Genomic DNA, 26,209 nt, shown 5'->3' on the forward strand with positions numbered 1-26,209 from the left:
ATTTTGAGTCATTTTTTGCATCTGGTGTAAGCTAAAGGTGCAACTTTATTCTTTTGCATGTGGATATCCAGTTTTCCCAGTACTGTTGAGGAGGTTTTTCTTTCTCCATTGAGTGCTCTTGGCACCTTGTTGAAGATCATTTGACTGTTATATGAGGGTTTATCTGTGGGCTGTTTACTTTATTCCACTGGTCTATATGTCTGTCTTTATGCCACTTTTGACACTGTTTTGATTACTATAGTTTCATAATAAGCTTTGGAATCAGGAAGTATGAGGTTTCCAACTTTCTTCTTCCTTTTCAAGACTGCCTATTTGCGGTCCCTTGAGATTCCATATGAATGTTAGGATTTATTTTTCTATTTCTGCAAAAAATGCCATTGGGATTTTGATAGGGATTGCACTGATCTCTGGATTGCCTTGGGTGGTATTGACATCTTAATGGTATTAAGTTTTCCAAACCTGTGAACCTGGGATGTCTTTAAATTTATTTGTCACTTTTTAATTTCAAAAATATTTTGTCATTTTCAGTGTACAAATTTTTCACCTAATTGACTAGGCTTATTCCTAAGTATTTTTTTATTTTTGATGCTATTGTAAATGGAGTTGTTTAATTTTGTTTTGGATTGTTTATTGTTGTTGTATAGAAATGCAACTGGTTTTTGTGTGCTCTTTCCCACACCTTTGCTGAATTTATTCTAACAGGTTTTTGTTTTGTTTGTGTATATGAGTGTGTATCTATAATCTTTAGAGTTTTTTTTACAAATAAGATCATGTCATTTGAGAACAGAGATGATTTCAACTTCTTCCTTTCTGGTTTGGATGTCTTTTATTTCTTTTTCCTGCCTAATTTCTCTGAGTAAGACTTACAATTCTATGCTAAATAGAAATGGCCAGAGCAGCATCTTTGTCTTCTGCCTGATCTTATAGGAAAAGCTTTCAGTTTTCCATAGTTGAGTGTAATGTTAGCAGTGGGCTTTTCATATATGGTCTTTATTGTGTTGAGGCAGTTTCCTTCTAGTCCCAGTTTTTTGGGTATTTTTACCATGAAAGGATGTTGAGTCTTGTCAAATGCTTTTTCTTTATCAACTTATATGATCATTGTGATTTTTGTCCTTTATTCTGTTAAGGTGGTATATTACAATGAATTTCATATATTGAAACATCCTTGCATTCCAGGAATAAAGATTATACACTTGATCATGGTGTATAATCTTTTAAATGTGCTATTAGATTAGGTTTGCCCTCTGATTGTTTTGATTATTTTTGAAGCACATACCAGGCATCTTATCACTTGATTCATTTGATCTAAAAATATTTCAGTACGTATTTTTAAAACATGGGGATTTTCAGAAATAATTATAAGATTATCACATCAGAAATCTCAGTTTACTGTAATTCTTTAATGCCATCCAATGTCCAGTCAGTAGTCGTATTTTCTCAATTGTTTTATTTTTATAAATACAGTTTGTTTAATCAGCGTACTTAAGTTCTGTGACTTAGGATTGCTTGGTAGGTTTCTGAAGTCACTTTCAATTTATAGGTTAAATTCTGTCTTTTTAATCTTGCCATATTTTGTTTAAGAAGCCATGGTTTACTCAATGGTAGATCTTTCTGATTGCATCCTGTGATGCAATCTTTGTGATATAGTTTATTATATTTCTCTGTCCCCAGTATTTCTTGTAAATTGTTACTTCTAGGGGTTTGGTTGGATTTTTATTTTTGTATTTTATTTTATTTTTTTGAGACGGAGTTTCGCTCTTGTTGCCCAAGTTTGGGTGAAATGGCGCGATCTCGGCTCACTGCAATCTCCGTGTCCTGTGTTCAAGCAATTCTCCTGCCTCAGCCTCTGGAGTAGCTGGGATTACAGGCATGCACCCCCATGCCTGGCTTTTATATTTTTAGTATAGACGGGGTTCCTCCATGTTAGTCAGGCTAGACTCGAACTCCTGACCTCAGGTGATCTGCCTGCCTCGGCCTCTCAGAGTTCTGGGATTACAGATGTGAGCCACTGCGCCCAGCCACTTCTTTATTAATTTTTTAAAGAGTGTTTTTCTGATGAGTAATGTTAAAGCAAACTAAATATGGCCTGAGAAGGACTCTGTACTTCTATATTTGAGTCCTTGCAGATGAACTATAATCTAACTTAATCGGTAGGTAGGCAAGATTGAAAACCTAATTTAGGAGTATGTGCCCGTAACAATAGCTGAGTCTTGGCCAATCCCAGCAGCCACATACTTCAACCACTCATACACTGCTGAGTGTTCAAACTGTATTCAAATACGACAAACGCCAACCTGTAACTAGTCCAGCTATTTCTGTACCTCCCTTCTGATTTCTATACATCACTTCCCTTTTTAATCTATAAATTTGTTCTGATCATAGGGCATCCCTGGGGTCTCTCTGAATCTGCTGTGATTCTATGGGCTGCCTGATTTCTGAATTGTTCATTGCTCAATTAAACTCCTTTAAATTTAATTCAGCTGAAATTTTTCTTTTCACAGTAACACTGACCAGGAGCGGGAGCACTTGTGACTATCGCCAGTGCCTACCATTTTGGGGCATAAACATCTACCATGCATGGTGCTGAGATCATTCATATCTATTAGCTGTTTGATTTTACACATATAGGTTCTCTATTGTTATCCTTGCTTTGTAGTTGAGGGCACTGGTACCTAGAAAGTGTAAATAAATTATCCCAGTAGTATACAGCAGGTAGGTAGCAAAGCTGGACTCTGAACCCAGGTTTGCCTGACTTTTGAGTCAGGCAAAATTCTGAAGAATGTGTGTTTTAACTAAAATGCTTTTTGAGGAGTTCAGTGGGATTTGTAGACTGGTAAAGAAAGACTTGCAGTGTGGGATGTGCAGGAGTAAGTGTGAAGAAGGATCTTTTATTGACCATGAGCAGTAGGATCTGTTTGCTCAGTTGGCAATCAACTGAACCACTCATGGGCTGACTGCCCTCACCTCAGGCCAACAGATACTTGTTATCTGAATGTAGATAGTTTACAGGGAAGCAATATTGCTGGTAAATGTGTGTTACAGATCTAGCCTATTTAACAATTTAGTCCAAGAGGAAAGAGGATTCATCAAGCAGATGTGGATTCTGGTCCTTAAGGTGGGTGAGAATCTAGTGACTGGCTACCAAATTACTTATTGAAAAATTAGTTTTACAGTTTCAAACCAGATACAGAAGAAACCTTAGATATAGTCAAATGAGAGGGGAGCTGAGGAAACAGACAGTACGCTAATAAACAGATAATCATCTGATATAATGGCAGATATTGATGAGCTCCCTGCAGAAAAGTAAAACAGGGCACAAGGATAAAGAGTGGTGGGGTAGAGTGGGACTGGGGGCCGTTTAGATGCAGAGGTCTGAGAAGCCATCTCTAAGGAAGTAACATTGGAGAAGAACCTGAAAGTAGGGGAGGGAAGAACCTTATAGGTACAGGGGACAGCAAAGGTGGGAATTTGCCTAGGGCTCTTGGGAAATAGCTATGAAGGAAGGTGTGAGAGCAGGCATAGAAAATTACGCCACAGAGGCTGGGGAGGTGGCAGACAGCTCAGGACATCCATAATACTAGGACACACAATTCTATCTCCTGAGCACGGGCAGCTCCTTATATGGCTTTAGTTATTTGTTCCTGTTTTCCATCTTCCTTTGCCTTTGCTGTCCTATTTCTAGAAAGAATGTGCTTGCTTTGTTACCCAAAGGACAGGGTCTGAGTTCTATCACAGATTTCCTCAGAAGAACGTGACACAAACTGGGCGGAGTCTCTGGGTTTAGCCAAATGAATCCATTGTGATGTCTCATGGTTTGGGGGAAAAAAACAATCATTGTTTCAAAAATAAGATATGGTATATGACCCTTATATATTTTATAATTAGAATATGGGCCTAATGTTTTAAATTTAGTAGGAAACTAATTTCTTGTGGAAGTACATAGCAGAATTTTTAACTGGCAGCATGATCTATAATATAGCAGCTACCTCCTTCCTGTAAACACTTGTGTTGGAATGTTTTGCGTTCCCATGAAACAATTTTCCCAAATGTGTCTTTTTAGAGGAAGTGTAAATTATTCTCATGCTATTGTGGTAATGAGAACATGGTTTTAAAAAAGAAAAAAAAAGACCACCACCACTAACAACCACAAAAAAACCACCCTGAACTTGCACCGGCGTTGGTAATGTAAGAAATGTTGATACAAGTATGCTATCATAGAGAATGCAGAGAAGTTACCTGGTTTGTCCCCAAATGGAGATTTTTTTAATAGTCTAGCTTGTTGTCTAATGTGTATTTGCCTCCTTTACTGTTTAACCAGTTTTTTTTTTAATCCAGTGAATCCAGGTAATTTGACTTTCCACTGATAAAATATTTACTTGTCATATTAGGCAGGGTGCTAAACTTGGAAATTAAAAGTACTGAGTTAAATTTAAAATTTGTTGAAAAGTATTCATCATGATGTATTCTATTTAATGTTTTGGCAGTGCCTCTGGCTCTTCTCATTTAACATGCTGGGAGACAGACTGGCAGCAGTTGTAAGTTGAAACCTGGTTGTATGCAGAATGAGACTGATAGGGGTACAAAGTAAAATGGAGAAAATTTGAAAGTGTTACTGTGTGTTTCCTTAAATTAAAATGTGACACGTTTGCTTAAAATAGAGTTTGTCAGGGCTATTATAACTTCCATGTTAGATGATCCTAAGACTGAAACTGGTTTTAAATATTGTTCTGAGGAATAACCAAATTTGTCTCTTAAAATGTTGTCATTATGTCACACAATTTGTTTTTTATATAATAAGCATGTTTTACAATATGTTTGAGTCATTTTCCCCAGTAGACCTGAAATTTATTACTCAGAGGAGAAGCATGCATTTACAATATATTCTTAGCTGCTCCTTTCTGTCATTCAGCTGTCAAGTCCTATGGAATCTAAAATAGACCTCAACCAATGGGAGACAGGCTCCACACTGTTTACTGGACAATTCGGATGTGGACAGTTTTATCATGCACTGCAGCGTCTGTGTTGCAGTGTTGAGGCAGCAGGATGCAGAGTGCTGTTCAAGTTTTCCAGTGGAGTCCCTCAAAGGGACAACTTTGAAAGATAGCTAGCTTCTAAAGAATAAGAAATAGATAGTTACTGTACCTGACTTGGGGCTGCTGTTAATCAAGTGCTGCATTGCAAGGAAGATAATATTCAAGCGTTATGAAGGCGGAGAAGGATCCTGAAGACGAAGAAAATATCGTTAGAGAGCCAAGCTAAGTGTAGCACAGCATGTGAGGGACTGAGTCACTTGTCAGGAGTTTGTCTGAGGGTTTGCTTTGTGAGCTTACAGAGATTTGTAACTTAATGCAAAGTAGTTTGCCATTAGCAACAAGAAACTAAATCCTGTCTATGATGAACTGTTGGTTTTCTTGTGCTCCTAAGAACAGAGTAGGTATCCCAGTAGTCTAGTGTAACAAAAGATTCTTGGTTAGGCTTTCTGAACTGTGTTCTTTTAAAATGCACTACTGTTTTATTAATTTGGTTTGCTTTATTTTTTTCTTCTTGATTTAGTTGATTAGCAGATTGGGGTTAGTAATAGAAAACAAAAGTTCTTTCTTTCTCTGGGTTTAAAAAGCACATGATAAAATCTTAATAATTGTACAGTGTTACTGTTAACTGACAGTGAATCACAGCTGAAAATGGTACTTGGTGTAGAACTGAAAGTCATATGATAATGTGAGACTTTAATCACATTTAATTATCTTTAAAGAAAACCTTATTTTTGAATTTTTACAACTTTTTGGTGATTTAAATGGCTCTTTTTTCCACCAGCAAGTTTACTTGGAAATAAACTTGAGATTATTTTAATTGTAAGGATAGACTAATCAAATCTAGAACAAGTGTGTTAAGTGTGATTTAATCCTTTAGACATTTGAAAATACAATGTCTTGTAAGCTTATGTTCACTACCACTCCCCAAATTGGAGTCAGTAAACTGTTTTGTTTTTGTTTTAAAGCTTAAGAAAGGTGATACATAAAATGTAGCTTAGATTTGGAGCCCGTAGGTAGGGTTATTCTATAAGTTGGCAGTTTAAACTTTTGAAGGTAGGAGGAAGTGGGTTCATCACCAAATTTAACTAATTTAGAGACAATTCTAAAATCTGTGTAGGTACTTGAACCAGGTTCCATTAAAATATTAAATTACAGGAGTAAGTTAAAATTTTAATGTATTTGTCTTTTTTCATATTCATTCTCTACATCAAGTATTTAATTTTACATTACTTGTTTAACAAGAAAATTAGTGATGGTGATTTGTTTTCTTTTTTGGTTTGTAGGGAATAGTAGATATAAAATTATCATATTGATCAAACATTTAGAGGATATACAGGTGATTCAGTTTTTTTCTCAGAGATTTGTTAGGGTATTTGTAGCCATAGGATTTGTTTTGTAAGTTAAGTGAAAAATACCCAGATCTTTTTTTGTTCTAGAAATAATACTGGATTTAGCACAGAATTTACTAGTAAATTGGTATAATATTTTAAAAGGCTAAAATCTTACCTGTTTAACATGCATTTTAGTTCTATGTTCTGACATTTATGCTTATTGAGAAAAGATCTAGGTTATTGGCTTCAGAATACCTTGAATGTATTTTCGCTTATCAAAGTTAGAGATAACCTTGATATGATTAAAATGTATGTTATATGAGACATCCTCCTTAAAACCCCCACCTTTAATCTTCTAAATACACATACACAGAATTTTTATTAAAATTAAAAATCTATTTTTTATAAAAACAATACATATGGAATGTAAAAAGGGAGAAAATGAAAGTGAGCTGTGATCTTAGTATTTTCAGATGTTAAGCAGTTAATACTTTAGAGTCTGTCATTTTTAGCTTTTTCTATGTAAAAGTTTTATTTTATTCTAATATATAAACAATGCATTGCTTTCTCTATAGAATATGTGTGTGTATATTTAATTTGCCTCCATAAATATATTTCCAACAGTACTTTTTAAATAAATGTCTGTTGGGGGGGTAGTTTCTTAAAATGTATATAGAATTCCACTGCATCTAAGAGTCCTAGGAGATATGTAACCAGAGCCAAATCTGAAAGTGTGATTTGAAATCTGAAAGGGTGTGGGAAAACCACACTGATTTTGGAACTATAAAAGTCATGGTTGGGCTTGAACACTTAAGACATTTACTGTCTCTGGGGCCGTGGCTTTTCTTATCTGCTAAATGGAGATGATAATTTTAGTTTACTGGGGTTGGTTGGGACCTTAGTGCCTGGTACAGGGTAAGTGTTCAGTAGTTACTGATTTTCTTTTTTGCCTCAAAGGCAAAGAGAACTGGGCAGAGAACAAAAGAAACATGCTTTCCCTCAAAAGTATAATTTTAAATGTTTCTTGTATATCTTGTGTCTTGTATATCTTGTTTAAGATACACAGATTTTATAACTCTGCTCTCCTAATGAAGTTAGCACAGAAGGGAGAAGGAAATTTGGAATGCAATTGGAAAATAAGTTATGTATTATGCAGTACTGCTTTCTCTTCTCTTTTTTTCCCTTTCTTTAGAAAATCTTAACTAATGTAGTATGCCATATTTACTTTTTTTTTCCGTTTTTGTAGCATGCAGCAGATTGGAATAAATATGATGACCGATTGATGAAAGCAGCAGAAAGGGGGGATGTAGAAAAAGTGTCCTCAATCCTTGCTAAAAAGGGGGTCAATCCAGGCAAACTAGATGTGGAAGGCAGATCTGCGTAAGTATTATTGATGATAAAAGCATGTCTGAAGGGAATTGTCTTGGGATACAAATGAAACTTGTGAATTGTAGTTATCAACTTATTAAGAAATTCTGCCAAAACCTGCAGTATAAAATCTTTCAAACAAACTAATAATTGTTCTCAATTTAAAAGATTTCCAGTCTAGAGAGAGAACACCAGAATACTATCCAGTGGTCTAGAATTGTTTAGGCCCGGTGGCAAACCACAGCCTATGGTTATTTGGTGCATTTTCATTATAAGCCTTTTTGTATTCCTTATCATATTTGCTCTTTGAAGCAGCCTGATAAAAGAAGTGGGAAAAAGTTTACGGAGGTTAAATAATTTGGTCTCATTTCAGGTAAAGTCACAGAGCTGGAATGTGAACCTAAGCTTTGGGTCTTTGAAGAGTTCTGTAAATTACACTGTCTTTTCTCCCAACCCCCAATCCATTTTTATACTTGGATAATTCACTTAAATGAGAATGCTTAGAGCAGAAAGGAGGCAGAATAACTAGTGTGGCTTAGGGAGATACAGGTAATAATCCCACCCTTTTGTTTTTTTGTTACTGAGGGGAACTGCTGGCTTGTATATATGCTTATGAACCATGTGTCTTGTCTTCTCCCCCTCGTCTCAAATCTTCATTATTTCCTTTCTTGCTGTGGGTGGGGAGCAGTTGGGTTAAAGGGTAGATCTGGTGTCTGTTATGACCCTCTATACTTATAGCTTTTAAAACCTTTTCTGGGAACCCTTCCAAAGTTAGAGGTGAAAAGTCTCATTTCCTAAAAATTCTTCTCAGTCTTGTACTTGCATGAATTTATTCAGAATATTATAACTGGAAACCAGATACTAAATATAGAAATGAATATTAGGAAGTGAATAGTTAATGTGTGATGTGGGTCACTGCCTTGGAATGCTTAGATATTAAATATAGTAAAGATAACAAAGCAGGGCTATAAATTAAGTAGTTTTTAAGAGCAATAAAGTTGGAAAAGTTTCAAGTTCATAATGTTTCACTTTTATCAAGTAGCAGATTGATAGTTATAGAAACATTGGTTATTTTGAATCTTGCCCCATTACTGAATTTTAAGCTATTTATAGGGCTCACAGTATAAATTGTGAAAATTTAATATCCAAAAGTGACATTGCTTTTCATGTTTCTTTTTTCTCAAATGCTAAGATGATAAAAGATAAAGGGAATCTTTTTTGGGATAAAACTTTTCAGTGAAACCTACATCACTGAAATCAGTTCTGCCCATTCATACTTTGAATGTTTTGAGTGAATGGTGGCTTGAGTTTTTGTTTGGAGTTTTTGATATAAGGTTCAATTTTGAGTGGCATTAAATAGTCAGTTATAATGATGTAATTTGATGAACTGTGAACTTTAGTTTTTGAAATAGTTGAGGAGTGTTAGTCTTGAAGTTTTCAGTGTAGAGAGTAGAATTTTAAAAATTTTTTATTTATTTTAAATTTTTCTGAGATGGAGTTTTGCTCTTGTTGCCCAGGCTGGAGTGCTATGGCGTGATCTCAGCTCACCGCAACCTCTGCCTCCCGGGTTCAATTGATTCTCCTGCCTCAGCCTCCTGAGTAGCTGGGATTACAGGAATGCACCACCACCCCTGGCTAATTTTGTCTTTTCAGCAGAGACAGGGTTTCTTCATGTTAGTCAGGCTGGTCTTGAACTCCCAACATCAGGTGATCTGCCCACGTTGGCCTCCCAAAGTGCTGGGATTACAGGCGTGAGCCACTGGACCCGGCCGAGAGTAGAATTCTTTCTAGCATTCGTAGAATTAAGTATTTCCCTTTTTTAAACTCACATGCAAACTGTATTCTTAATTAAAGCATGTTGTATTTAGTCAAGTGTGGGACATGTTACAAATATATTTTCTGTATTTACAAAAACAATTTGTTTCAAATGATTGTTTTTAATTTTGAAATTTATTTCTAAATTTAAGACAAAAGAACATGTACTTCTTGAGCTTAATTTGGTTTCAAAAATGAAATACTTGAAGCCTAGCCATAGTTACTGCAAGGATCTGTTTTCTTCCTGTTCGCCTCTCTCCTAAGATACAGCCCTTCGACTGCCCAATCCAAGATGGGGAAGGTTCACCAAGGATTCCACTGCTACTTGGAGAGCAGTGGACTCCAGTTTGTGTCTCCCCATTTCGTTAAGGCTGTCAAAGTGCTGTTCAGTCTGCTGTTTCTCTGGAATCAGCAAATGTTCCCAGGGAAAAAGTGACCTCAAATACTAAGCTCACTTCTCTGGGCCTTCGTCCTACCTTGCATCCTGGCCTAGTAACTTTTTACTATTTTGTTAGCTCACTGACACCTTTAAGCATATGTCTCATATTTTTTGCAGCTTTTCTAGTTGTCCTCGGTAGTAACGTTGGTCCAAGTTACACATATCTCTTGTTATAGAAGAAGTCCATGTCTTGTTTTTAAAAGAAAAAAACATAGAGTTGCTTTTTAAATTGCAAAACAGTATTTTTTTTTTTTTTTTTTTTGAGACGGAGTCTCGCTCTGTCGCCCAAGCTGGAGTGCAGTGGCCGGATCTCAGCTCACTGGAATCTCCGCCTCCCGGGTTCACGCCATTCTCCTGCCTCAGCCTCCCGAGTAGCTGGGACTACAGGCGCCCGCCACCTCGCCCGGCTAGTTTTTTGTACTTTTTAGTAGAGACGGGGTTTCACCATGTTAGCCAGGATGGTCTCGATCTCCTGACCTTGTGATCCGCCCGCCTCGGCCTCCCAAAGTGCTGGGATTACAGGCTTGAGCCACCGCGCCCGGCCAAAACAGTATTTTTTATAAAGCAATTTTTCAAATTTCCTATACAATTCTTTGCATATGTTTTAATGATTGATATATTTTTTTTCCAAAGCACATCTATTTATAGCACATCAGCATTACTAATGCATTGTAGATTTGTTGTGATTTCTGACCTTTTGTACATCATCATTATAATGTGGATCTCTTTTGAAGAAAGAGGTCTTCCACATTTTGTGATCTAAGAAATGAAAACAAGCAAACAACAAAACAATGATATCTCTAAGATTGTTGGGAGACTACCTTTGCTAAAGGAAATTAGCTTTCTTCAAAAGGTTCTAATGGTGCATTGCATAGTATAATTCCCAGTTTCACTGTGGCAGAGGGATTATAAGGCGGAGATACTCAGCCTTACAGCGATTTAATTTAGTAGAAGGAGAACTTATCTGATTCTTAAGAACACTATATTCCTTTTACCAGAAACATCTTTCTAATTCGAATTGTACACAAACCTGCTTTACTTGGTAGTGCTTGGTCTATAGTTTGCATTTATATCCATCGTAATACTAATAGCTTCGCAACACTGAGTCTTGTAATATCTGGAAATGAATTTGTAAGCTATCATCAGATTTTGTCTCCAAGCATGCAGTTATTCAAATATTTGAGGGTTTGTCATTTGACTGGCACTGTTATTGGTTTGGGGGATGTAATAGGAAGCAAAATAGACAAAAATCCCTGCTTTCATTGAGTTGAGCGGGAAGAGATTGATAGACTATAAAGTAATGAATTTATTCTATTACAAAATATTAAATCCTATATAGAATAATAAAGGCAGGCATTGGGGGAACTAGGAGTACTAAGGTTTTGGTGAATGGGGAAATGTAAACAATTTTAATGGTGTGTGGTGTGTGTGGTCAGGGAAGACCTCTGCTGAGAGTGGGCTTCAACAGTGTATCTGTATCCCGGCACCTGCTGAGCACTTTCACATTTTTTGTTTCCTGGCATCTTTAGAATGGTTATTGCACTTACTTAAGGCCTCAGTTCTATTTCTACTTGCGTTCAACATCCTTTGCCAGCAACTATTGTGTTTACCAGTTTGGATTTGTAGAGTAATATTCAATGTCAGTGGCAGTTCTTTTTGTTAAACTCAGCATAATTCATAGATTCACAGAATGTCAGTTCTCACTGCACACAAAATATTTCAGTGTTTCTTGATTAATAAAACATTAGATGATCAAATAAATAATGAAATATTGTTACCTAGCATTTTGAATATTTGATAGCTTAAAGTTAGTTTTTTAACTTTAACTTGCCTTATTAGGAAACTTACTCAATTATTCCTGTTCATGTGAAACTTAAGCCAATCATAAAAGCCCAGGCGTTTGAACAGAAGGAAGAATTAACTGGTAGTTGGTAATTAGTTGGTAATGTTTGGGAGGAAGGCGCTGATTCTTTTGTGATTTTAAGGGTAGTTTAGCTTGTTGTTTTGAAGTCTTTTCTTAGTCAGGTTTAGTTTGATAATTCTAAAAAGAAGAGATAAGTGTTTGGATCTGTCTTTGGCCTCAGCATTCCGCTAAACTAAATAAAATAATGAAACTATTTGAAACTAAATAAAATAATCTGATAGAACATTTTCAGTGCATTTATTAAGGTCCAACCAGCAGTGCTTTTGCTATAAACTTTAGAGTTAATGATATTATAGTGTAAACTTTCTCTTATTAAGGCTTTTGCACGTTTGTATATTTCACTGGTTCTAAGCAGATATTTTTAGAAAGTATTGGCCGCTTATGTAAATAGGATAGGTTTCTTTTTTTAATTTTAATTAAATATATTGGTGTTCTAATGTAGCCTTTAAAACATGTGTGTGTTTGTGTGTATGTGTGTGTGTGTTGAATAAAGGGTGACATTAATATAACATTTAAGGTGACCTTTGGTCATTTCCTTAGCATAACAAATTTTTGTTGTTGTTGTTTAGCTTCCATGTTGTGGCCTCAAAGGGGAATCTTGAGTGTTTAAATGCCATCCTTATACATGGAGTTGATATTACAACCAGCGACACTGCAGGTATGTTTGCCTCCATAGTTAATTGTAAAACATGAAGCGAAAACAAACATTGTCTACTGCTAACATTTTTATTCAGACTTAAATGTGATTTAAAGAGAGACATCCTCAATTTTCTGTTTTTAAATAGTTGAGAAAGAGTTTACTTCTGAGGTATTGTGGGATAGGTCAAGTATAGGGAATTTAGGAGAAAGGATTGCTTTACTGATGAGCAGCTGGAGACCTGAATTCTAGTGCAGGTCCAAGTAGTGTTACAGGATCCTAAAATCTCAGATTTTGAAGAACCATTAGGGACCATTTAGTTTATATTCATATACTATTGATTAATGAATTCTTTCTATTGTGAGGTTATTTGGCATTTGGTTGGATGTTTCTTGTGATGGAGAACTAACTGCCACATAACAACATTATCATCAAGGACACAATAATAACAAGAATAGCTGACGTGTATATAACATTTAATAGCTGTTCTTCTAAGCACTTTACCCACTCATTTTATCCTCACATCAACTCAGAGAGGTTCTGAGGCCCTGAGCTGTTAAGTAACTTGGCCCAAGGCCCTTCAGTAGCTAAGTTGCAGTCAGAATCTGTATTCTTAACCATTATGCCTCATAAGGAACCCATTCTGTACCTAGCTATGTTTATAAAAAAATCATTTTTTATAGAGAATCAAAATACATTTCTTACTCAGTTTTCTGCTTACACTTATTTGTACCTTTGTCTGTTCTTTAAAATCTTACAACAGAAGTTTGTACATCAAAGGTAGACCTTTAAGTATTTGAATATAACTATCTCTTTTGTTCCATGAGAGTGCTAGTTTCCTATCTATCAGGATAAACATTCTCACTTCTCTGGAACTGTTGACAGCTTAGTTCTTTGCAGTTCTACTTTGTGTTTCTATTAAATACAGGAGTTGACCCAGAACTAAAAGGTTTTTGTTTGTTAGTTTTTACAGTTTTTTTTTTTTTTTTTTGAGACGGAGTCTTGCTCTGCCACCCAGGCTGGAGTGCAGTGGCCGGATCTCAGCTCACTGCAAGCTCCGCCTCCCGGGTTTACGCCATTCTCCTGCCTCAGCCTCCCCAGTAGCTGGGACTACAGGTGCCCGCCTCGTCGCCCGGCTAGTTTTTTGTATTTTTAAGTAGAGACAGGGTTTCACTGTATTAGCCAGGATGGTCTCGATCTCCTGACCTCGTGATCCGCCCGTCTCGGCCTCCCAAAGTGCTGGGATTACAGGCTTGAGCCACCGCGCCCGGCCAGTTTTTACAGTTTTTTATCCTGTGATTCCATGTATGGGCAAATAAATACATCACTGTTACCCAGCATTGTGTTTAGAAATGGAAGGGAAGGAGAGGGAGACAGATCATAATTGAAATAGTGAGGCAAGTCTTTAAGAATACATCGGATTCTAAGACGACCAAATTCAATTTATCTGCTACCTTTGAGTGAACAAAGAAATGTGTTTATTACTTATATATGCTTTCCATTGATGTAGAAGAACATTTATTTTTAGAAATTTTGGACTAACCATACCTCTTCAGAGCTCTTAAGACTATTTATTATGCTGATTCCAATTCAAACAAGTATCTTTCTTGTTTTTGCCTGTATTCTTTCTGCTCTGGACATTTTGCCTAGTGGCTAATCTAGTGACTTCTGCCTACCTTCTTTCATTGCAGATCAAGCTCAAATGCTTTCCCAAGCTCAGCAGACATTATTTCATATATTGCACCCCAACATACCATGTTTAACTCTTCCTGTCTTTTGTTTTTGCTGCTATTTATATTTTCATTTGATCTGTTTTATTACGTTTGTCTCTAGAGTTGTCGTTTATTGAATACAAGGGTCTTTTCTCAATTGCTGTAATGTCCGTTATAATCCAGACATTATAGCAATTAAATTTGAACACACATCTTTATGTGTATTATCTTAAGTGCTGTTTAATATATAAGTGTATTTAAAATGACCGGATTTCAAATCAGTGCAGTTTTGAGATATTTGTTACTTGAGTCTTACCAGGTATGCACCTGTGTTGTAATTTATGTGGGTACGCGTTAGATCTGATGTTTCCTTGATTTTTTGCTGCCATACCTCAACTGGCTAGATTTGGTGTTTCCTTAGTCCTGACCTGACATTTTTATGTGATCAAGTTTCTGTACCGTTTTGTAGAACACCAGGTACTGTTGCCACTGTGCCTAACCTTACCATCTCCACTCCGTGCTATCTCTTACTTCACATGTAAATGACAGTTATTTTAGTCACTTTTCACAATGTGAAATGTTTCTAGGACACTTGTTCATGAACAGGAGCAAACTGAAATTTGAAATGATCACATCCGATCGACTTGTAATTAGAGGATGTTTGGGTGTGGTTGAATGTATTGTATCTGTACTTATTGAAAAACCTGAAACACCTGGACTCACTATATTTTGTTCTGCAGCCTGGTTAGTCAGCTACACAGAAGTGACCAAAAAGTTGAAAGCCAGTTTATTTATCCCTCCAAGATGAATAAAACATAAATTACTTTTCTAGCAAAAAGGTCTACTTGTGAAATCAAATTGTGGCGTTTTTGTTTTTTTCTGACAGGGTTTCGCCCTGTCACTTAGGCTAGAGTGTGGTGGCATGATCATGTCTACTGCAACCTTGACCTCCTGTGTTTAAGTGATCCTCTGCCCTCAACCTCCTAAGTAGCTAGGACTACAGGAATACATCACCACACTTGACTAATTTTTATGTGTTTTATAGAGATGGGGTTTCACTATGTTGCCCAGGCTGGTCTCAAACTCCCAGGCTCAAGCAATCCACCTGCCTAGGCCTCTCAAAAGTGCTGGGATTACAGATGTGAGCCACCGTGTCCGGCCCCCAAATTATATTTTAAGAAGTTTGTGGCCAGGTGTGATGTCTCCTGCTTGTAATCCTAGCACTTTGGGAGGCCAAAGCAGCAGGATTGCTTGAGGCCAGGAGTTCAAGACCAGTCTGGGCAATACAGTGAGACCCTATCTCTACACAAAATAAGATAAATTAGCTGCACATGGTGGCATGAGCCTGTAGTCCCAGTTACTCTGGAGGCTGAGCTGTGAGGATTGCTTGAGCCCAGGCATTCGAGGCTACACTGAGCTATGAGGCTGCACACGAGCCTGCATGACAGAGTGAAACCTTATCTCTAAAAGGATAAATTGAAAAGAAAAGAAGTTTGTGAGATTAGAGGGAAATTAAGAGCATTAAATGTCAGAAGTTGGAATAGTCTGGTTAAATCCTTATATCTTTCACCATCCAAGAGGTGTTTGGATAAAGAAATATAATTGGCAAAAATAGTGTTTGGAGGTAGAACTTTCCTACAAGTTTCTTTTCTGGTATTCAGAATTAACCTTTCAGATTACCTGGTAACTCTCCTCCCTACCCCCTTTGGCATTTCCTTTAAAATGCACATTTTATACAAATTATATTTGAATGAGCTGTCTGATTTTCAGAGATAAAATTACATAATAAACTTTGAATTTTATCCATTAAGTATGAAAATCAGTTAAGGAATACCCTTTCTGTGCCTTACGCTTCTAAACTTTCTCAATTTTCAGTGTCCACACTGCCTATTTGGAAATGTAATGTGAAATCTTGGTATTTCTTTATCCGTCTTCTTTACTCATTATCTTTCTCTCCTTTCCCTTTTCTCTGCGCCAATGTTTAATTACCTGCTGTGTTTTAGGTACTGTTCTACATGCTGGGGATATAGTAGTGAATACAACAAAGTTCCTGCTTGTTATAGATTTGTATAATTAGTTTTTCTTTCTACATTCATTGTTTTGGTACGTATGTCATCTCTTACTAAAATATCAAACTAGATGAAACATCTTTGGAAACTGAAAGTATACTTACAGATTAAGTATGTTGTCAACTAGTTTTGGAAAAAATGAATCATATTTCTATAAAACTCCTCAATTCACATATGAAGAAAATAATCCTTCACATGTATCTTAAATTATTTATAGGGAGAAATGCTCTTCACCTGGCTGCTAAGTATGGACATGCATTGTGCCTACAAAAACTTCTACAGGTAGTGGAAGTGGTTAATACTTTAGCTTTATTATTTTGACTACAAATCGTAGATGTATTTTTAATGTGTTTCTGGAATTTTAGATCAAAGAGAATAGTAAACTAACTTTGACTATGGGCTTACATATTTTTTTCCATCATTTGTGAAGGAATGTGAACAATAAAGAGCAAAAACTCTGAGGGAAGTGAATTGCATAACTCAGTGTATTAAAAATAAATAACAAAGGCTTGACCTTCCTGTTGACATAGCTGAAGGCTGGAATTTTCTGTTGTCTAGACTATCATGTAAGATAAAGTAATACAACATAGGATCTGTATATTTCTATACAAACATGGATAACTTATACTACATAATATTACATTTTTAATCAGGTAACCACAAAATTCTAACTAGTTGGCTAAAGTTCGCATCAAAGATTTCAGTCATATATTTTTAAAAACATATTCACTACATTTCATAGCAGAACTCACTTGCTTTTCTGATTCAGTATCTCAAGTTTTAATTCTTAGTGGAAAAAAACTCAAACAATACATATTTTCCTGTATTTCATGCCATTCGTTATAATGTACCATATGTTTCCTGTTTGGTGAAATATTGTTAATTTAGTTATATGATGTTACTGTATTTGTTCCATGTCAAAATATTTAATGGATTGTCTGATAGTCTTTAGCTTCTTTGATAAGTGGAATATTTTAAGATTAAATAGCAGCTGTTCATCTGAGTCTGGATATCTAATTTTAAAATAAAACTCTCCTACTTTACTAAATTTTCTTTATTTTAACAGTACAATTGTCCCACTGAGCATGCAGACCTGCAGGGAAGAACTGCACTTCACGATGCAGGTGAGCAGAGGTTTCCCTTGGATACAAATATTTGTTAAAATGTTCTAGTCATTTGAATTAATTTCAGAGTTTTAACACATAGATATTTGTATAATTCATGGAGAAACAGAGAGTGTTAAAAATCCGTATGCACAAATTAGAAATTTATTAGATTATACAGCTTTAAAAAGATTCATTCAGTCAATATTTACAGGTCAGTCAGTTTGCTAGATACTAAAGGTACAAAGGTAGATAAACTGTAATCCTGCTTACAAGGAGCTCCAAGCTGTGTGTGTGTGTGTGTTTGTGAGAGAGAGAGAGAAAGAGAGAAACAGAAAATGTGTGTGTGTGTGTGTTTCATATCTTTGGGAACTGGAGAAATGGGAAGAAGACTTTCCTTAAACTATGTTTACCTAATTAACATGTCTGAACCTCTTTTTTCTCATTTGCAAAATGAAGTTAATAATACTACTGCAATAAGTAGTATTAATAAGTATAATTAAATCATAAGTAGTTCCTGGCACATAATAATTTCTTAATTAATGGTGGTAGCTGTTTTCCTTTAGATATGTCAGTGCTGAATTTCTTATCACTGTAATGTGCTATATTTTAAAAGAGATTTATACTGATAATTTTTAGAGATTTTATTATACTTGTATGTCTAAATTTATTTGCATTATTCTTTAGGTGTCTTAAAGAAAGTACTTTAAAAAAAGTTATGTATTTAGGTATTTTTGGAATGTAAGATAACCTGACCTCTTGCTAAGTCTGATAGTCCTACATTTAACTATAAGGCCAAAGGGAAAAAAACAGTCTACTTTCTCTTTTCATATATATGGAATATATGCAGTAGATTAAGGTGGTCTGCACTGAAGGCGTATTATACTTCAAATTTCCTTCAAAATTTTATACCTTATTTTTTACAAATTTTACTTTTTGTATTTTATGTGTTTGTATGATAATTTCTCACACAATGCATTTCTTTTTTTTTTAATATAGAAGGGTATTACTGTATTTGCAAAGCATTTTTCCATTATCATTTGAGCCTCACAGTGACCCCTGTGAGTTAACTGTATATTTTATTATCCCTGCTTTAAAAACTGTTACAACTTGACCAATTGAAATCTTAATATTTATTAGTTAGATGCATTAGCTAGGATGGAAACTAAGTTGCTATAACAAAAGAACTCTAATATCAGCTGCTTATTAAAAAAATTGTTGAGTGATATATATTGACAGGTCACTCATGGTCATTTTAAAACTGAATTCTTTCTATCTTGTTTCTCCACTTACCTCTGGGTATCTTCCTTAACTACAACGTTGAAGCAGAGTTGTGGTCATAGCCATATTCTAGCTAGCAGGAAGGAGGAGAGAGCCTAGTGGAATACATGCCCAAAGTCTAGAGCTCAGATTTGAAAGTAGTAGATTATTCTCCATTCATATTCTACTGATAGGAGCAAAATCAATTGGCTATATTTATCTGCAAAGGAGGCTCAGAAATAAACTCTCTAGGTGACTAGTCATATTCCACTTACTCTATAGTAGAAGAAGAGGAGAACAAATTGGTAAAATACTGCATTTTCTACTACAGTTCAACCCTCTGGCCTTCCAAATATCTCCAAAGCCCCTACTTCCCACATACTCCCAAAGAAGTGGGTGTATAAAGCAACTCATTTACTTCGTCTAGCTCAAAGTCTAGGATTTCTGGGTGGTATATACCGTTTTCTCTTTTTGATTTTAAGTGGTTCTTCATGTCTAGTAATCTGTAAACTCTGGAATTTATTATGCTTTACATTTTTAAATTTTCATTTATAATTGGACCTAAAGGGTCGCTAATTTTACAGTTCCTGAATTAATGTATTCAAGTTCAGTTTATCTTTTTCTTAAAGCTGGTTATACATTTTATATAAAGATTTTCTGGATTAGAGACGAAAAGTGAAAATTTACTTGATTTTCTTATGTTGGTTTAATTCTGTTATTTCACCAAAAAAAAAAAAAAAAAAGAATGCTCACTCTGTCAGTACTTTTTGTGCTTATAATTTATGTCAACTTAAAAAATTCATGAGGATTGTAAACATAATCCTATTTTATGAATTTAACAATAAGTTTTCCTAATATAAATATGAACTATAGTGTTAGTCAAAGAAACATAATGTGATTTTATAATTATTAGCAAAATGACCTTACTTTGCATAAAGGTGGACATTGCAATCTCTGCTTTTATGAGAAATATGGATTGTATGATTCATACTTTACTTACTGTGACTATTCTATAAAAAACCGATATGATTCTTTAAAAAACCTGAGCCAACACTTCAAGGATCAAGTCAGTTATAGCCATGTTTAAAAATATACTGTAAGTACAAAATTTAACTTTGATTTTTATTATCTGTGCTTATCCTTAGAATAGTAGTGTATTCTTATCTTCTACAAGGTTGACATTATTCCTTGGTCCTAATAAATTGTAGACAATTTATAATATGATCTTGTCTAATCCATTTTCAGATGAAAAATTGATACTTATAATGCTAAACTGAGAGTGAAGGATGTGAAGCTTGGTAGTTTAAAAACTGAAGAACTTATTCCTTATATGGACCTAGAAAAACACCATGTGTCTTACCAACAGATGTTCACCATTTGTCATTTTCTTTTGTTCCTTAAAGCAATGGCAGATTGTCCTTCTAGCATACAGCTGCTTTGTGACCACGGGGCCTCTGTGAATGCCAAAGATGTAGTAAGTTAGTCTATGATGTTTATTCTCATTTCAACTAATGTATTCTAACTTCTACATTTTGGGAGATCTGTTGTCTTAATGCTGTTTTATTTTTCCTCTTGCTTAGGATGGGCGGACACCACTTGTTCTGGCTACTCAGATGAGTAGGCCAACAATATGTCAACTGCTGATAGATAGAGGAGCGGATGTTAATTCCAGAGACAAACAAAACAGGTAATTCTTTTATCATGGCTCCCAGATACCAGCTGGATACACAGGGATGGAAAGGCCAAGTCAAAGCAGCAGCTGTATTCTCCAACTTGGCCTTTCTTTCCCCTGGATTCTCCCCTTCCCTGGCTTGCTTTTCCTTGGAATTAACATCTACTTGTCAGTTTTCTTCAGAGTCTACTGAAGAAAGGAGGAGAGGGAAATAGAGGAAGATGACAGGGTGAATGTGAATAAAAGCAGTGATTAGGCCTTATGTTTGACTCAAAGAACTGAAGGAAAGAGGAATTTTATCCCAGGTGTTTTAAGCTTAAAAAACTCTTTAATGAAATGGGTGCAAGTAAGATACATAGGAGAAGATTTAAAAAGTACATCTGTAGTTACTTCTTCATTAGTGAATCTTTTGAGTAAAGTGGTTCTTGAGTGTTCTGGAACTTGATATGTTTCAGTATAGATTTTCTCAAGGTGTTTTCTCTCCTTACTCTGCCAGGGTACAGTGCCATCTCCTCTCAACCTGTCCATTTCTGTACTGCAGAGGTCCCTTGCTTTATTATTGCTTCTGTATTTGATACTGTTTTAGTTGGTGTGCTCTAATAATTTCTATCCAGAATTCTCCCTATCTCTGTCTGTAGGTCTAATGTGTCATGGTGCTTGCTGTGTTACAATTCTGATGTTTAGGGTCACAAAGTATCTGAAATATACCCCTTCCATTTAATTCAAATATTACAGTAAATTAAACTAAAATTTCTGGGATTTTTGTAGTTAGTTACCAGTAAACTTTTTGGTTTCTGTTGACTTAATTTTATTCTTACAAACATGTGTTCTTTTGTTTGTAGTTTATTAGAAGTATAAAAGTATAAAAAATAGTCTTTAGTTGTCAGATTTTATAGCTGTAATTGTTTTCTTCACACATCTCAAAGGAGGAAATTCTTAAGCAATTAAATGATGTGATTAAGAAAGTGGCTTTTTAATATTACTTTCTTCTTGTGGATACTATCATCTGATTCCAAGCATGATGAAGAAAATTGGATTTTAAAGTTGAATTTTATGACCGGGCGTGGTGGCTCACGCCTGTAATTCCAGCACTTTGGGAGGCCGAGGCCGGCGGATCACGAGTTCAGGAGATCGAGACCATCCTGGCTAACACGGTGAAACCCCGTCTCTACTGAAAATACAAAAAATTAGCCAGGCATGGTAGCAGGCGCCTGTAGTCCCAGCTACTCTGGAGGCTGAGGCAGGGGAATGGTGTAAGCCCGGGAGGCGGAGCTTGCAGTGAACCGAGATCGTGCCACTGCACTCCAGCCTGGATGACAGAATGAGATTCCTCAAAAAAAAAAGAGATTGGTTTGGTAGTGGAAGTAATTAAACGACATAAAGACATAGAAAATTTTAGCTTTGCAAAGTAAGATACAAAGCAAATGTTTTTATAAATGCAATGAGATTAAAATATAAAGTAAAATCTATATTTGTAACAGGCTTGACTTCTTAAAAGTAGTGTCTATTCTTTACGAAGGGAGCCTCTGGCAGAATATTTCTGCAATATTTCCTTGGAGTTTTCTCAGTCTTTTGCTCTTCCATTTTTCCATTTAGAACTGCCCTCATGCTAGGTTGCGAATATGGTTGCAGAGATGCAGTAGAAGTCTTAATTAAAAATGGTGCTGATATAAGCTTGCTGGATGCGCTTGGCCATGATAGTTCTTACTATGCAAGAATTGGTGACAATCTGGACATTCTAACCTTGTTGAAGACTGCATCGGAAAATACCAACAAAGGTATCAGCAGTTTTCTGTAACTAGAAGAGTCCACGTTAACAAAGAGCCACTTTTTAAAAGACTTAGGTAGTAGTACTACAGTTTATAAGAAACAAAACATTCCTTACTGATAAACAGTGTTGGTTCATCTCCCTCTACAACATGGATTTGCTTACATACATTATAGTCACTTGCTTTGAGGCAGTATGTGTTGCATGTATCATCTAGTTTATCTAGTGAACACTAAGACACTGGAATAACTTCAGAACTGAGAAGGAAGAGTCAAATGTTTTACTAATTTTTTTTTTTTATGAAGAGGGGTGAACCTCCCAAGTTTTTATACTTAGAAAGTTTTAAAGAAAGAATCGTTGCTTAAACATGTATATAAAATATTAAGCTGATATTTATCAAATGCCTATGCCATGATTTTTTATGTTTTTTTTTTTTAAACAGGAAAATACAGAAAAGCACAATGAATAAAGTTAGTCACTCATTACCACTGAGGAGCCTCTGTTAACATTTTGAGAAATATCCTTCTAGTCTTTTCCCATAAAATTGAATTCACCTATAAATGTGAATTGTAGCTTACTTTTTTATGTAACATATTTTGAAGGCCTTTCCCTCAAAAATACTTTTTCTATAGTATGATTTTTATTGGTGTATGAGATTCCGTTTATTTAAGTTTCATTTAATAAAACAATTTTCTACATGTAGTGTTTAAGCTATTTATAATTATTCATTAGTACACAAAGGTTGTGACTGTCCTTATGCATAAATATTTTAGTGTATTTTTATTACCCTTTAGTGTCAATTCCTAGAAATTGAATCACTGAGTTTCAGGGCATGTACAGTTCTTTAAGCCTTTGGTCTATGTTGACAAATTGCCTCCCAATTTAGGAGGTTTTTAAATTTTCTCCCCTTCCTTTTTTTAGATATGGGGTCTCCCTTTGTTGCCCAGGCTAGAGTACAGTGGTGCCATCATAGCTCACTGCAGCCTCAAACTCCTGGACTTAAGCTGTCTTCCTGCCTTAGCCTCATGAGTAGCTGGGACTACAGGCATGTACCACAACGGCCAGCTAATTTTTTATATTTTTTTGTAGAGATGGGGTCTTGCTGTGTTGCCCAGGCTGGTCTTGAACTCCTAGCCTCAAGTGATTCTCCTGCCCCTCCTGCCCCTCCTGCCCCTCCTGCCCCTCCTGCCCCAGCCTCCCAAAGTGCTGGGATTACAGGTGTGAGCCACCATACCCAGCCTAAATAAATTTCCCATTTTTTATCTGCCTCCCGTCCTTAGTCTTTAATCTTACCTACTTGAATGTTGGTATAAAAAACTTGCTAATTTGATAGGCAAAAGTGAGATTTCATTATTGTTTTAAGCATATGTTTTAGAAATAAAACTAAGAAGTTGTAAGCTTTAGAGGAAACTCTAAAGTTTATTTATTCAATATTGACTCAATTGTATAATTAGGGAATGTATATCTACACCAAGTTAACCTGCCATTTTGTTGTTTCTCTTTTTGTCTAAATCTTAGGGAGAGAACTTTGGAAGAAAGGACCATCTTTGCAACAGGTAGATATTGATTTTAATGTTAAAGAATTATATGTATTGTACAGTTTAAAGTGCTTAGTAAAACTAGTTAATAGTTATGCATAACTATTCTGAGTTTAAATGCATTCTATCTCTCTTCTTAGTTAATCAAGCCCATGTAGATTCTGGGTACTTAGATCATGAGGTCCTATCAAGATACTGTCACTTAGCTTGAGACAGTAGATCTCAGTTTCAATGAAGGTATCCAGTGGGAAAGAAATAGCCTCCTGATTGGGGCCGTGAGCATTCAACTTTTTCAAGTCGGAGACATTGTAACTTGTTAAATGATGAACTTTAGCTTGGCAGATCATAGACAGTTTCCCCCAGTCTCCCTTAATAATAGGACAAAATATTTACTGTTATGGGAAAATTCTTTAAATGTAATAAGAAATGAAGAAATCAGAGTTCTAAACTGATTATATATTGTGATTTCAATGCCACTGTTAGCGTTTTTGTTTCTTCTTCAGTCTTTTTTTCTGTGTGTATTTAATTGAGGACTTTGCAGAATAACAACACATGAAACAATTCATGCTTTGCATTAAATTTATTATTAAAGTACTGTTTAACCCTGTTTTGATGTACCAGTTTGTGAAATGTTTTATATTTTCTGCTAATCTATTTGTGTTCAAGTAAGCGGGGTTAGTTTACAGTACTGTGGCTCAAAAGCTAGTGTAGGCAGCTTTCCTTTCCTGCTGACTGTTCCTTCCAGCTTTTCTCTAGAGAGAGGAACCTAAGCATTTGCAAACCCTGAAGAGAAAGTAATCAGGTATCTTGAGCAATTCTGATCATCATCTTGTGTCATTTTTCTACCTCTCACCTGAATCTGAAAGCTACATTTTTAAAAAATTTTACTTTAAGTTCTGGGATACGTGTGCTAACTGTGCCGGTTTGTTACATAGCTATACATGTGCCATGGTGGTTTATTGCACTTATCATGAAAGTTGCATTAAAGCTTGTTTTCCTTTTCAATCCATCTGAGTTAATATGTTCATGCATGGTTCATGTCTGTTGGCACTTTTCCATCTGGAGCAACCGTTCCAGCTTTCTTCCCTGTGCCTCATATAACCTAAGTGTGAGTAGAGTGAAAAAAATGTACACTGCTATGACTGTACTAGCCATCTCACACAGAATCAGAGAAAAATGATTTCTGAAATGTATAGATATTTAAAATAAAAAGAATTACTGAATATTAATATGGGAATGGTGCTTGGCTCAGTGCTCTAGGAATTATTGAGGTGAATACAAGGAGTTAATATTCTACTAGGAACAGAAAGACACACTGCTCCTAATTACTGTGTTTCCATCATTTATTGAATATACTTACTAAATATATGCTGTAAATAGGACTTTTTTTTTTTTAATACTAAGGCACATGTAATCTCTGTTATCAAGAAGCCTACAGTACAGTTGCAAATGTAAGACTCAGTCAGTTCACAGATATCTGTTGAACATCTACAACATGCCAACTACTGTTCTAAGTGCTGGGAATATTGTAGTGTATGAAGTCTCTGCCCTTATGGAGTTCCTAGCTTAGTGAGAGATGAACAATAAGCAAAGGAATATTTAGTATCATAGCAGATGCTATGAAGCAAAACGAAACAGAATTAAAGGATGAAGAGGGAGTGGGTGGAGGTCTGTGGGAGAAGCCTCACAGGCTGAGAGAAGGGCAGGTGCCCGGCCCCTGATGAGGGAGCAGGTTAGACATGTTCATGGGGCAGCAGCAGACAAGTGTGACAGGAGTGATGTGCCCATCGTGGAGGGAGCAGAAGAGGCTGCTAAAGTAACAAAGTGCTAGATTAAGAAGGACCTTGTATTGATAAGGACTTTGGATGTGTACCCACCAGTAACTACCAGATGGCAGAAGGCAGGACGTGTGCTCCCCAATCAGTGGTGCACGTGATCAGATCGCTGCTAAGTGGAGCCAGAGGTGCAAGAGAGGTTCTTTTAGTGTGCTAATAACAAGGTTTGTCAGGAAGATGGATTTTAATTAAAGGATGGGGTTGATTTAAAATGTCTGAGTTAAGGTATGGTGGAGGCAGTGGGTGAGGATTCTGAAGTGAAGACTGGGAATGAAAGTGGTATGATCAGGTGAGCTGTGAGAAGATGTCAGATTCCACTTGAAGAACAGTCCTTTGGTAGAAGGAACGAGGCTGGAAACATAGTTAGGGCCAAATTGTGGACATAGAATATTTTAAAAATGGGACTTGTTCCTCTGGTTCTAGATCCAAACTCATTTGAATGATAGTTTAAAAACTTGTTCAAACAAAGGTAAACAAATAATACAAAACATGAGAAAATTATTTCGAAGAATTAAAGCAGTAGTTTTTTTTAAAAAAAAACTAGGAAGAAAGAAATAGCTTTCTACATTAGTTATTGTGGAGATTTAAAGATCATTTTGGTTTTTTTAATAGGAGAGTTATTTGTTCTCTTGTTTAATGATTATGTTGTGTTTTTGTTAAAGCAAATCTCTAAGCTGGAATAAAGTTTCAAAGCAGTAAGTTACA

At 35.8% G+C, this 26,209-nt stretch overlaps 1 protein-coding gene across 4 annotated transcripts in view; it reads left to right on the plus strand.

The window, feature by feature from the left end:
• UACA (uveal autoantigen with coiled-coil domains and ankyrin repeats) overlaps positions 1 to 26,209 on the plus strand; it is a 102,116-nt gene that overhangs the window by 54,628 nt on the left and 21,279 nt on the right. The window contains exons 2-10 of one of the 4 annotated variants that reach the window (XM_033189551.1): positions 4,485 to 4,535; positions 7,611 to 7,744; positions 12,480 to 12,568; positions 16,546 to 16,610; positions 17,395 to 17,452; positions 20,095 to 20,165; positions 20,272 to 20,378; positions 21,960 to 22,141; positions 23,650 to 23,687. In XM_033189551.1, coding sequence (XP_033045442.1) covers positions 4,485 to 4,535; positions 7,611 to 7,744; positions 12,480 to 12,568; positions 16,546 to 16,610; positions 17,395 to 17,452; positions 20,095 to 20,165; positions 20,272 to 20,378; positions 21,960 to 22,141; positions 23,650 to 23,687 — 795 coding nt within the window. Of the gene's footprint in view, positions 1 to 4,484; positions 4,536 to 5,000; positions 5,431 to 7,610; positions 7,745 to 12,479; positions 12,569 to 16,545; positions 16,611 to 17,394; positions 17,453 to 20,094; positions 20,166 to 20,271; positions 20,379 to 21,959; positions 22,142 to 23,649; positions 23,688 to 26,209 lie in introns of those variants that run through there. The other 3 variants (XM_033189553.1, XM_033189552.1, XM_033189555.1) reach the window with 3 other exon arrangements.

The sequence above is a fragment of the Trachypithecus francoisi genome, unplaced genomic scaffold (genome assembly GCF_009764315.1).
Source record: "Trachypithecus francoisi isolate TF-2019V2 unplaced genomic scaffold, Tfra_2.0 Lachesis_group3, whole genome shotgun sequence".
NCBI lineage: Eukaryota > Metazoa > Chordata > Mammalia > Primates > Cercopithecidae > Trachypithecus > Trachypithecus francoisi.